At 34.1% G+C, this 14,394-nt stretch overlaps 1 protein-coding gene across 2 annotated transcripts; it reads right to left on the minus strand.

Annotated features, from left to right (window-relative positions):
• Positions 1-10,963: 10,963 nt before the first annotated feature.
• LOC7494585 (uncharacterized) lies at positions 10,964-13,828 on the minus strand. 2 transcript variants are annotated; one of them, XM_024599096.2, is made up of 3 exons: positions 13,133-13,828; positions 11,459-12,046; positions 10,964-11,371 (listed from the first exon to the last, which is right to left on the minus strand). In XM_024599096.2, the coding sequence occupies exons 1-3, from the start codon at positions 13,733-13,735 to the stop codon at positions 11,084-11,086; spliced, it is 1,479 nt and encodes a 492-aa protein (XP_024454864.2). In that variant the 5' UTR covers positions 13,736-13,828; the 3' UTR covers positions 10,964-11,083. The 2 variants fall into 2 exon arrangements, with proteins under 2 accessions (XP_024454864.2, XP_024454865.1); XM_024599097.2 differs by lacking the exon at positions 13,133-13,828 and adding an exon at positions 12,203-12,348.
• Positions 13,829-14,394: the final 566 nt, after the last annotated feature.

Below are 14,394 nucleotides of genomic sequence, written 5' to 3' on the forward strand. Positions count from 1 at the left end.
TCATTATATTGGAATTGTGCACAGCATTGTGATTTCAATCAAATCCATCCACGAGTTTTTTACTTAGTTTTTAGTTTTGTTGACATTTTTTTTAATATTTAATTATATATCTAGTTCGTTCTTGACTTTCTAATTGAAAAATAACAATTTCTTGATGATGAAAAACATGATTAACAACGCTTGAACCTTTTTTGCGTGTTGATTTTTTCTTCTTCCATCCAGCATTAATTAAAGCACGGGCACCATGGCTATTACGTACTGTTACATAATGTTCTTTCATTATTACTGGAAAACTGGAATCATTATGAGTCAACTATACTTCATAAGAAAAAGGAATTACCCACGCCTAAATATGATGATAAAGATACTAATCATGCTTAAGTTAAGGGCCAAGCAATAAAGCAAAGCTTTCATTTAATAAAAAACCTTAAGAATAAGAAAGATATATTTGTTAATTATATTTTATTATGTTAATTATTTTCACTTAATAAAATGCAAGGACAAAATGAAGATTGCCCATAGCCCTATTTGTCAATATATATAATAAATAAATAAATAATATTTTTTAAATATTTTAAATTGACTCATTTATAGTTTTGTCGGTATAATAATGGTTATTTTTCAAAATACTTTTTCCTCGGAACACTACTAGAAAATCGGTGAAAACCAACGAAATTACCGACGGAATTTTTTGTCGATAATTTTTACCGACGGATATAATTCCGTCTCTAATTTTGTTGGTCTATACTGACAGACCTTTGTTGTTGGTAATAATTACCGACGGCATAGATTCCGTCGGCAATACGGTCGGTATGTACCGACAGAATTATTTCGTCAGTAGATACCGACCGTATTGCCGACGGACTATATAGAATTTTGAAAAGAAGAAACAGTGTGATGACGTTGAATTTTTTTCAGATGATTTTACCGACGTAATGACCGAGGGATTCAAACCAGGATCTCCGTACAGTGACGTGGCCCATTCACCGTTATAATTACTGACGGGTATGCCGACAGGACGTGGTCGTCGGTGATTCCATCGGTAAAAGCCAATATATACACATTCTGCCGACTCTCTCCTCGTATATTTCTCCTTCTTCTTCCCCATCCCAACTCTCCCATCCCAAACTGCAACCAACCACTCATCCCAACTCTTCCCCTCTTCTTAACACAAGCACTCAAGTTTCTTATACTTTTGTACGTGGTCACAACATCCGTTCTCTGATTAATTTATTGTGGATTTTATCATTTTTTGTAAGTAAATCTATTTTTTTTAGTTTTAACATTTAAATGTCAATTTTATTATTTTTTATTGTTTTTTTTAATATATGTATTTTGTTAACATATGTACTTGTTTTATTGTTATTTATCAAAGAAACTTGTAGTATGAATGTATAATTTTGTAGTTGTTATAGTTTGTTTTAGATTTTGTCAAATTGTATTTGTTTGTAAATTATTGAAACTTTGTTTGAATTACACTGAATTAGATGTGTTGTGATGAAATAAATAATAGCTTGTTTAACGGGTTCGTTTTAATTTTTATTAATTCTATTGTGGAGTTGTGATTTCCGTAAATTTATGTATGTATAAATTTGTATGGATGTTGATAATTGATAATGAATATCTAACATAAGTGTTTTTTTAGTTTATTGGATAATGTCGCGGCAAACCAATATTTTTGCAAATTTATTTACATAACATAGTTAATTAATACATGTTGTCATCATAATTTTATAGAAGTTTGATAAAAGTCATGGATGATTGTTCATGGATGTATCGAGACTCACCCCAAGGATTGCGGAGAATGGATTATTGTAATGGGATTTAGGGTTTTATTAATTTCACAACATCTATTTCGAGAAATTTTACTGATGGCGGTATTAGGTGTCCATGCAGAAAGTGTAAAAATAAAAAGTTTCTGCATCAAGATGTTGTAACGATGCATCTTCTAACCAAAGGGTTCATGGAGGATTACCTGTGTTGGTATGCACACAGAGAACTATTTATTCCTAATAAGAGCATGGTAGAAAGAGTGGTTGGGTCGACTTCTAGTGCTAGCAACGTGCATGAAGTTGTAAATGACAACTGTAATCCTTACAGGAATATGGTTATGGATGCAATGAGAATGAATCAAGGTAATGGCAGTCAATGTCCAATCGTAGAAGAAAAACCTAATGTAGATACAACAAGGTTTTTTGATCTGTTGAAAGATTCTGACGAACCATTATGGAATGGGTGCACGAACCATAGTAAATTATCACCCGTAGCACAGGTGTTCACCATCAAGTCAGATCACGAGTTGAGTGAGACCAGTTATGACAAAATTATGGAATGGGCGAGAAGCATTTTACCTGAAGGGAATAAGCTTAAAGAGAACTTATATGTTGCTAAGTCTATGATGAAACCCCTCGGTTTAGGATACCAGAAAATTGACATGTGCCCTAACTTCTGCATTATTTACTACCTTGAAAATGATGAGCTGACCGAGTGCATGACATGTGGGCATTCCCGTTACAAACCCAGAACTGGCATGGGAAAGAATCTCGTGGTATATAAGAAACTTAGATACTTCTCAATCACACCTAGATTGCAGAGGTTATTCATGTTACCAAGGACTGCTGAGCACATGACATGGCACCAATCACATAATACGGTTGATGGAGTGATGGTACATCCTTCTGACAGCGAAGCATGGAAACACTTTAACAATGTGCATCCTCACTTTTCAGCTAAATCAAGGAACATGCGTCTTGGGTTGTGTACAGACAGATTCAACCCATTTGGGTCATTTGTTGCTCCTTATTCTTGTTGGCCGGTCATACTGATGGTTTATAACTTGCCACCGGGGATGTGTATGAGGCCAGAGTTCATGTTTTTATCTATCGACCAGGTCCGAGCAGCCCAGTCCAGAATATAGATGTTTTTCTTTGACTGTTGATTGATGAGTTGACCCAGTTGTGGTCCTCTAGAGCTTTGACTTATGATATCTCGAGGAAACAAAATTTTATTATGAGAGCGGCTTTGATGTGGACTATCAATGATTTCCCAGCTTATGGAATGGTTTCTGGTTGGAGCACGCATGGAAAACTAGCATGTCTATACTGTATGGAAAACAACAAGGCATTCACGGGTTGCAAAACCAAGAGCAAGCTTCGTGTTAGAGAAAAACACACAACTACTAGTCTACATATGGCTTATGAGTCAGCATTTTCCCGATGGACATGCCTCGAACATATCAAGGCTGGTTAATATGGAGGAATGCAGATTATATGGAATAAAGAGTCATGACTGCCACGTGTTTATGCAAACACTCATTCCATTAGCTTTTCGTGATTTGTTGTCAAATGGGATATGAGATGCACTCACGAAGATCAGTAATTTCTTTAGAGATATATGCTCTAGCAAATTGAATGTTGATCACATTGAAAGGCTTGAAACGAATATCGTCGAGACAATATGTAAACTTGAGATGATATTCCCTCCATTATTTTTTGACTCAATGGAGCATCTACCCATACATATATCGTATGAGGTAAAAGTTGGAGGACCAGTCCAGTATAGATGGATGTATCCATTCGAGAGGTTAGATATTATAGTTGCAATGTAATTCATAATAAAAGTTTTTTCATTGCTTTTTTTTTAATTGATATTTTTTGTTTATTTCTATATATGCAGATACTTGTTCAATCTTAAAAAAAGGGTTAAGAACAAGGCGCATGTTAAGGCTTCAATATGTGAGGTCTATATTGTTGAGGATATCTCAACATTTATCTTATATTATTTCGAACCTCATTTGAGAACGAGAATCAACCGTGTTTCACAGCATGATGATGGTGGTGAAGTGCATTCAAGTGGAAACTTGTCAATATTCTCCAATCTTGGACGACCCACACCTAAAAATGTTGTAAGGGGAAGATATTTGTTTGAAATAGAGTTCAGACAAGCCACAATTATGTTCTATTTAATTGTGATGAGTTGAGACATTTTATTAAGTAAGTAGATGTACTACTTAAACTTTGTCAAGAGTGTGCTATTTATATATTGTGATATCATAAACTCATATAATTTGGAATAACTTTGCAGGCAACATCGACGATATTTACTGTCTAATAACTTACAACTGACCGAATCCCAAATCTTTCAATTACAAGATGAACAATTTGTCACGTGATTTAGAACACATGTAAGTCCTATCACAAACTCATTATCTCTTGCAAGGTAATTGTACGTCAATTTTACAGAATGTCCACTTATTGATTATTGTTGTATTTGATATACAAGGTTTATCAAATGGGAGGTAGTGCTGCTATTTCACTGTCTTTACTAAACTTGAGCCCTAAAAGAAAAGTCAAGTGCTATAACGAGTATTTTATCAATGGATATGTGTTTCATACTGAAGAATACGGGCATGGAAGAAAGACATACAACAACGGTGTTTGTATTAAAGGATCGACTTCTAGTGAGTTTGAAGTTGACTACCATGAGAAATTAGAAGAGGTCGTCAAATTGCAATATCATAGCGAGCAGAATAAAGTATTTTTATTTAAATGTTATTGGTATGACACAACTGATAGAGGAATCAGAGTAGATCCTCATTATGGTCTCATTGAAATCAACTCAAAAGCTAGACTCCGCAACGTAAATGATGTCTTTATTTTCGCAAAGTAATGCCGATAAGTTTATTACACATACACCATTTCCTTTAGAAAGGACCGATCAAGAGTTGATTGATTATCCATTTAAAAGCAAAACCCAGGGGTCGTGTCGAGGTTGTTCAGGATGAGAATGAAGACACAAGTGTGATAGATGAAGTCTTTCAAGTTAGTGAGTTGGTTGAACCATATTGAGTTGCTCCTTCGATTGACTTAGAAGAAAATTCAAATTTTCATGTTTTCGATGATAGTCTTTTTGATGTTGACACAAAGGAGTTGAATGTTGTTTTGAGCTCTAGTGGACTAGAGAATGCTGATGATGAAGATGATAACCACATTAAAGAGTGTGATGAAGCTGATAATAATTCAATTGAGGATGAAGACGAAAAATCTGACTAAATATGATCAGAACACGAAAGTGTAAAACCTCTTTTTTATAATGTAATATTATGGATGATATTTTGGAACATGAAATATTTATTTTATAATTGTTTGCTGATTAGTACTTAAAAGTGCATTTTTATCAAGGTTTTATATCATCATTTTGCACTTGAAGTATCAAAAACTCCTTAACTAAAGCATGTTTTATAATAACAAGTCTGATACTATAAGATACCTTTAATTTATGGTAAATGTTCATCTTAAATGTAGGCCTATCATATAAATCAAATGATTGATTGATGAGTTTAACTACTGAAATTGAGAAGATAAAGAGAGGGGTAAGCTTAGAAAAGAGATGCTGGTTCAGTCCAAACTGGAATACTATTCGGTTATTGGATCATACTTGGAGCTGTAGAACTTGGATTTAGGTCTGGTCTATATGGATGAAAAGCTAAGACATAGGCCTAAAACTTTCATGAAGCGTCAAAGATTCAAAAGGACCATTTTCAAGTTCAAATTATAGCAACAACAGAGAAGTCAGAATCTGTCCTGCAACCCAGACATTGTTCAGTGTTCAGCCCATATCTCGAGTTCTAGAAGTCCAAATGCACCGATTCTATATTTGTTGGAAAACTGAGACAATTTCCTAGAACTTTCATGAAGACTATCTGTTCAAATTCTGATGTTAGCAATGATGTTTTGTTTAGACAAGAAGATAAGGATTGTCACCAAGTCAGGAGGTAGCCACCCACTCAGCAATTAGTCATCAAATCAATAGTTTCGAATTTAGGCCTATAAAAGGAGGCATTTGTCATGCATTTAGGCATCTTGGTTGTTCAGATCAAGATCTTGCTCTTACTCTCTTTCTTTGTATTTTGTAATGTTCAAGTTTTATTCCATGTTATATTTTCCTTAATCTCTTGTTTATGCTTTTCATTTTCTTTACTATACTTATATAATTATGTTCTTATCTTGTTTATCTATGTTTCTATTATTCATAATGTTCAGCTAAGTTTATCATGTCAAGGTGAAAAGGGTACACTAATGGTGTAAGAATAAGTATAGTATAAACTCAACATGGACTTTGTTTGATACTAACATGTTTTGTATTTGTTATCTTATTCACTCTTAATACTTTGCTTGTTAAATGGTTAATCTAGATTTATGTTTTATAACCCTTGGTACAACAAATACTTGACACTTTTATAGCCCAACTGTATGGTATAACCGACACCTGTGCTATGAAAGGAACTTGATTTTTTGTTAACATAAATTAACATCATGAATACCTGACAACATTTACAAGTGTTAGCATTATTCGAATAAGATAACTAATGTAATCATGTTAACAATTTATAATCTGATTGGAACCTCCTTTGTGTGTGGTTTCCAGTTGAGTAATAAAAGAGTTTATACTAACTTATTTGAAATACCATTAGTGGATCCTCTAACCTTGATAATTGTTTTATATTTGTTTAAATCTTTACATTAATATCACATCTCAAAGCTCTCTTCAACTCCTTTTCTGTTATTCTCTATTTCTTTATTTGTAGTTTATACAGTTTAACCTCCATGTGGTTCGATCTCGGTCTTGTCGGGTTATTTATTAATTCGACACTCTTGCACTTGGGATAAGATATCAATCTTTTGATCGTGTCATTTGTTATTGTTATTGTGTTGTGCGGTAAGTTTGCAATTTAAGCATTTGTGCAGGAAGATATATAGGCAATACAAACAAAACATGTAAAAGTATGACACAAATACCGACGTCCGTATCGATGGTCTGTGGTCGTCGGTATTTTACCGAGAGTTGCAAATTATTTATTGTATTTTCTACAATCACCGACGACCATATCGACGGTTTGTGGTCGTCGGTATTTTACCGAGAGTTGCCAAAAATTTACTGCTCATGCCACAATCACCGACGCTATTTCCAATGGAATCACCGACGGACGCTGCAAATTCAAATGCGTGTGACTGTCAGAGTGCTAGGTCGGTCGGCCCATTTACCGACGGCATCACCGACGGAAGCTGCAAATCCAATGCGCGCGTGCTCTGACACCTTTATACCGACAGACCTTAAAAATTCTTAAGGGATTTTAAAAAATTTAGTGCGAAATTCAAAAAATACCGACGGAATTTATCGATGGAAATTTAATGCCACTGTTAGGAAAATATTATTCTAATTTATGTCAGTAAAATTGTAGTATAAAACCCAGCCCCCCCCTCCGTGGTTCATTTTCTCTCCGTTCCTCCTCATTCATCTTCTCTTCTCCTCTGTGTTTCTCATTTCATTATTATTGTTTTGATTGTAGTTAGCAACATATTAAAAGGTATGATTCTCTTTTCTTTATCTTTGTATTTTTTTAACTTTTTTTATTTTAATTATGATTATTTTTGTTGTGTTTTTTGTTTTGTTTTGTGTTTTTTTTCTTTTCATTTGTTCAATCTATTTTATTGTTTGTATTGCCATAATAATTGAAAATTTTGTTAAATTTGAATTGTTATTGTTGAATTTACCTTTAAAATGTTAATTGAAATATAGAATTAAATTTAATTATTTTATCTTAATTTTATTATATTATTGCTTGCTATGTTTAGTATTATTTAGATTAATTTTAATTGTTATTTATGAATTTGTATAGATGTTAGTTGAAAATATATAGATGTTAAATTTCTATAGATATTAGGTTGCATATAAGATTTTGCAATGGAATCAATTGGCTTATGGATATTATCAATATTTGTAGGTATGAAAACTGTGGGTAGTCTCTAATATAGGGGAGGTGTTGACGAATTTTTTTTAAATAATTAAATTTAATTATTCAATTATTCGTTTAAATTTGTGTAGATGTGTAGAATGAAAATTTAATTATTTTATTGTTTGTATTGTAATAATTATTTGAAAATTTTGTTGAATTTTAATTGTTATTGTTGTATTTACCATGGAAAAGGTAATTGGAAATGAAGAATTAAAATTAATTATTTTATCTCAATTTTATTTTATTATTGCTTGTTATGTTTTTTATTATTTCCATTAATTTTAATTGTCATTTATGTATTTCTATAGATGTTAGTTGAAAATATATAGATGTTAAATTTCTATAGATGTTAGGTTGTATATAAGATTTTTCAATGGAGTCAATTGGTTTGTGGTTATTGTAAATATTTAAAGGTTTGAAAACTGTGGGTAGTCTCTATTATAGGGGAGATGCTGCCAATGATTTTTTAAATAATCAAAGTTAATTATGTAGTTATTCGTATACATTTGTGTAGATGCGTAGAATGAAATCAACAGCACGTTGTCAGCAGATGGTTGCAGTTAGTGCTTCTAGCAGCGAGGATGACTTATCCTTAGGTGCTGATCACGAAGAGGCACCTGTTCCAACTTGTGATGCTGCCTCTTCTAGTGCGGTTTCACAGCACAAAGGCGGTGTGCCTTCACAACGGGGTCAATTCACCCGCAAGTACCAGGCACAATGAAAGGATGACCTTTCAATGTCAGTTTGTTTAGGTTTTAGTTTTTTTATATATACTTATAACATAATTTATGAACAACTAATTAATATTTTATTAATTTTATTTACTTTCAGGTTCACAAACATTGAGGCTGCCCAGATAATAACATCGGCGTTTAAATCGTCGATGGAGATTCCATTATTTCAATAGAGTCAGGTTTCCAGACATCCTGAGTGGACACCTAATATCGATGCATGGTTTCGACAATTTCAGGTAAGTGTTAACTTCTAATTTCCAGCTAAGTTTTAATGAATTATTTTTATAATTTTATATCTTGTACTATTTTTATTTTAAATGAATTATTTATACACAACACAACATTGTTGTGAGGAGGGTATGGGAGAATCATGTAGCAACTAGGTAACATCGAAAATAATATAATTTTTTGTTTTATAATTTTATGTCCTAAATTCTAATTTGTTACTATGGAAGTAGGTTGCGTGATTTTTGGTATGACACATAAAAAAAGCAAAAAGATATGCGAGAGATAATCGTCTAGAAGGCTGGAATGAGGTGGCGGTTTGGCGGGAATTCAAACCGCCATTCATCTCGGGGGATATATGGATGCAATATATTGAGTATGTGACGTCTGAGCGGTTCGCATGACGCTCACAGTACAGTGCCGACAACCAAAACCGACAAATTCATGGTTCGGTGACCACGCACACCGGTGACTCCGTTCCGTTCAGTGCACATGTGAAGCGGATGGTAAGATTAATTTAAACGAAATATATCGTTAATTAATTTGTTGTTGCTTATAAATATATTTAACTTGCAACCTTTTTTTTCCTTACAGACTATGTCTCTTGGACGTGAGCCGAGCCTAATGGAGCTGTTTGTAGAGACGCACATGCGAAGTCAAGACCGCCAAAAGGGGGTGCAACAGTTCGTGAACAACCGTGCTCAACACTTCGTAATATGTTTGTTCAATCATTTTATTTTGTAAGTTATTATTTTCTTGAATTAAATATGATGGTTTTTTTAAAAAAAATTCAGGAGACCTATAATAGCCGGTTAAGGGAGAGATATGGGGACGATCCTTCGACCCATCTGGATTTCGATCCGGATTTATGGATGGAGGTCGGATCGTCTGGTGGACCCGATAAAAATTAGGTCTACGGGCTCTCCAACACTACGGCCAAAAAACTTGCGGGCGGCCCGTAGTGTCTCAACCGTTAGGAGCTCTCCATCAGTATCGAGCACCCAGTCTGAGGAGTTCATAGCAATATGAATGACTCTTGACGGATTATGATCAGCTCCGTCAAATGGTTATGGACATTAGATCAAGGATCAGTGATGATATATGTGCACCCCCTTTTTGGTCGTACGGTCTCAAGAACAACCAGCCTCCCCCTCCTTCTCCTCCTCTTCCAGCTCCGCTGTTATTCTAGTTTAATTTTGTTTTTGAAACACATTAAATTTGTAATGAATATTTGGATGAATATTATTTAACATTGTTTTTATATTTTTAATGTTTAATACAATTTTATTTGGTTAATTAGTTTTTTTTACTATTAATCAATATAATATTTGAAAAAAAAGTATTTATTCTAAATAATTTTTTAAAAAATATTTTTAAATAAATACCGATGGCCATACATACGGAATAGATCCGTCAGTATTAGACAGAGAGTTGAAAACAATTTACTATCCATGCCACAATCACCGACAGATACATTCCGTCGGTGATTTAACGTTGACATTATCGACTGATAAAGTCCGTCGGTATTATACCGAGAGTTCTGAAATATTTACAACCCATGCCACAATCACCGATGGACTGGCCATCGGTGATTTACCAGTGGAAATACAGACGACATAAGTCCGACGACAAAGTTCTAGCAGGAAAAAAAAAAATTTGCGCGCTTTTCTCGTCTGAAAGACCGTCGATGTTTTTTTTTTTTCCGACAGAAGTAGCAACGAAAATGGGAATTACCGACAATCAATATTCAGACAGACGGATTTCGTCGGTGATGCTATCGGTAAAAATATTACTGATGAATTGTGTGTCTTAGACCGACGGAATTAATCTGTTGGTAAAACTGTTTAATGGTGTAGTGGAAATGTATTAAAATAATATTTTTTTTATTTTAAAAAAATTATTTTTGTTATTAGCATATCAAAATAATATGAAAATACATAAAAAATATAAAATAAAATTAATTAATTTTTTTAAAAAAATACTTTTAAAATACAAAAATAAGCAGCCTTGTAATAACATTGTAATTGGATCAAAATATAGAAGGCATATCCCTATAAGAACGTTCAAGGAGAAACTTAGTCTCAACATGTAAATTGACTTAAAATACTCGTATCTTCGAAAAACAAGACAAGTGGGCTTCCTTTAGTTTGGCAAACTTAAGCGCCGTAGAAAATTAAAAGAAAACAATACAAGTTTCTCGTGGGAAAAATTGGTTCAAATTCGTGTGCTATTGGTTGATCACATTGATTAATAATTGTGAATGAAAAAATTAGAGATCGAAATTTGAAGGCGTATACATGATCAAGCACAAGATTATAAATAAAAATAGCTAACCTCTCCCTGATGAGGGAACGACAACAACATGCATTTCTGTGTTGTTTGGTGGAAGATGTAACCGAAGGGGATAGAACTTCCCATTTAATGGATTCCTAGAACAAATTTGGATATCAATGAGCCCTGTCTCTTCTTCCAACTTATTCTTCAATTCCTCCACCATTCTTCCCTTAAATGAGAAGGAATGTTCTTCAACATCATCTGCATCTTCATTCATAGACACACTGTAATGTATCACCCTGCCTTCATTTTTGACTGGTGAACCTTCCAAAGAATCATCAGACTGCACACACAAAAACAATCTTAATCCCATTCAAAAAGAAAAAAAAAAAGTTCTGTCAAGCCGATTGAGTTTAATGTTTGAACGGACCTCTTGTCTTGTCAATTTCGGTGGTGTAGTTGAAATGCATGTTGGTGAACTGGGCTCATAATTTGGTGCCGTTTCGATTTGATCACTAGGTCGTCGTTGTCGTGGTGGAGGTGGAGGTGTAAGATCTTGAACTCTTATCTCTACAACATCCACATCCCATAGAATCCAATCCTGCGTGGAAGATCTATGAGGAATATCATGTGTTATGTGATTTCTCCATGGCGGTACACCTCCATTTGCTCGTAAATATTGTCCGTAACGAGTCCTGAGCCTAACCTGGATACCTTCCCTAATAGGCTCCCATTCCACAGAAGAATCCAATCGTCCAGCAGGCAAAGTTTGCAGTACTTTCTTGCCTCTCATTCCCAGCAACAATGGCAAGTTACTGGCTGTTAAATATTTGCCAAAACAACTTTTCAAACGTATAGCATTGCTATTTCCGACAATTTCCACCGTCCATTTGGCGTTCCTGATTGTCCCATTTCGCTCTTGGCTAACGGTTTCTTCATCATCATCTGCTAATAGATACTTGTCATGGTGGCTCCGAAGACGAACAGATTTTGCTTTCTCAAAGAGTTCCATGGCACTCTGGATACCACATTATACATATAGAACAGATCAATCACATATCTAAAATACGGCAATTCGATTAACAAGAGATTTAGCATTTGAAAAATACAGAGCAAGAAAAGAAAATTAACAATCAAGATAACATAACTTTTGTGTATAATTTGATAAAAATACCTGAATCAAAGCAGCATGTGGTTTAAAATCATGTCTTTTAACTCCAATGGTGTCTGGGAAATTGGAAGATTATGATGTGGAGGGGGATGAAGCAAGAAAGTAGGAGATTTACTATATATATATTGGCAGCTAATATTGGAGTTGCCTTGTAAAGAAAAAGAATTTGTTATTATCATTCTTTTTTTGTAATATCATTCTTAATTTTATCTTTATGGGAGATTTTGTTATTGTTCATAAATTAATAAAAGCACAATATTATCACTTCATGTAGAAGTCAGTATATATATGAAGAATAAAAGGGATGATATTAATTACGTCCCTCTCTCTTCCACTTTTACTTTTTTGAGTTTAAACTAACAATTGCAGTACTATACAACGAAAGTGAGTTTAAACTAACAATTACGTCCCTCTCTCTTCCACTTTTACTTTTACTTTTTTGAGTTTAAACATCAATTCGATAAGCCATGTGAACTAATTAATTTAGGGCACAAGTTGCTTTTATATAATGGCAAAACGAAAGTGACAAGAGAGGCAAGTTGGTGGTGTGTGTGTGTGTGTGTGTGTGTGTGTGTGTGTGTGTGTGTTGTTGGGTGAGTGAATCCAGAAATTGACTTTGAGTTTGAGTATAATATTATTTCATTAATTATTTTCCACACCAAACTCAAGCATGCATGTACCTTTGTTTTCTTTATTTCCCTTGTATCCACTTATAAGCAAGAAAATCCATTTTTAAAGAGCAAAATGTAGATTTGACTAAAAGTTATTAATTAAAGGTTTTGATCTAACGTGCATATTCATTCATACACTTAATTTGACTAAATATTTTGATTAATATTAGCAAAACGTTTAGGAAGTAGTTGATAAAATTCATAATATATTTTCTATTTAATTAGAAAGTAAAATAATTGAGGAAATAAATAAAATCCATACCTCTCTTGCAAGAGAATGTGTGTTGCTAGCTAAACTAGAGACCAGCTGGGAGTCTCCATCCGAACGCTGTGAACTGGAAAGCTGCGATCCAACTGAAGAAGGAAAGCTAGAAGCAGGTGATATATAACCCTTTAATTGTAAATCACTTTCGATTATGTCCATCACATCCACTTCCCAAAGCACCCAATCTTGTGTTACAGTCCTATGTGGGATGTCATGTGTGACCGAGTTTCTCCATGGTGGCATGCTTCCGTTGGCACGCAAGAACTTGCCTCCTCTTGTCTTTAACTTAACACGAAACCCTTCAGTTCTTGGTTCCCAATCAATTGAACAATCCTGTACAGATACCGGCATGTCTTGCACCACTCTTTTCCCTGCCATGCCTAGTAAGAACGGATTCTCCGAGGCTGTAAGATACTTTCCATAGCAACTTTTTAGTCGGATTTGATGGTTGTTTCCCTGAACAAACTCTACTGTCCAACGGGCTCTTCGTGACGATCCGTTGCGGCTCTGCCGAACAGTTTCTTCATCCTCATCTGCAACTAGGTACTTGTCATGGTGACTCTTCAGTCTCACTGCTTTCGCCTGGTTGAAGAACTCCATGACAATTTATTGTGACGAGACAGTAGTTAATGAGAAATGGGTGGGTGCCTCTTCTTTGTGAAGCTGGTGGAAATATAAGCTGGTGTAGTCTTTTATATATACCAGTACAAATGGAAGACTTAGAAATTGACTTGAGCAAGTTGTGCCTTAATAAACTGTCCTCTTTTTAAAATTTGCTGACCAAAAACAAATTATTTAAATTTGACAAAATCAACCAATGAATGAATGGCGAATTCTGATGACTAGGTTTTGTATACGAGGCACGGCACCATTTCAATTATTTGAATTTGACAAAATCAACCAAAGAATGAATGGTCAACATTATTGTGCTTCAAGCTATAAAAGGGACCAACAAGACTATTAGCAAAGAAATTACCTTCTATTAATTATCATTATTTAGGATTATTTGTTGGCCTTCTTATTTTTCACTGCTTCTATAATTATTATAATCAGCTAACAAAATGGAACCAATACTTCTTGCTTGTTGTTATAATATATTACTAGCTTTTGGCATGTCTTTCACTGTGGATCAGATAAAAGCCTATAATTATATAAAAAAATATAAATATTGTTATTTTTACTTGCATGCGATGCGATGAAATATTTAAAATAAGAACTAAAAACTCGACTAGTGTATCAGACTAGATTAATCAACTACC

Source organism: Populus trichocarpa, chromosome 4, assembly GCF_000002775.5.
Source record: "Populus trichocarpa isolate Nisqually-1 chromosome 4, P.trichocarpa_v4.1, whole genome shotgun sequence".
Classification (NCBI taxonomy): Eukaryota; Viridiplantae; Streptophyta; class Magnoliopsida; order Malpighiales; family Salicaceae; genus Populus; species Populus trichocarpa.

Coding starts and splice junctions, on each gene's coding strand:
- LOC7494585 (XM_024599096.2), bottom strand. CDS start 13,735: ATGGAGTTCTTCAACCAGGCGAAAGCAGTGAGACTGAAGAGTCACCAT. Junction 12,047..13,132: donor CACATTCTCTTGCAAGAGAG/GTATGGATTTTA, acceptor TGTGGTATCCAG/AGTGCCATGGAACTCTTTGA. Junction 11,372..11,458: donor CGAAATTGACAAGACAAGAG/GTCCGTTCAAAC, acceptor TTGTGTGTGCAG/TCTGATGATTCTTTGGAAGG.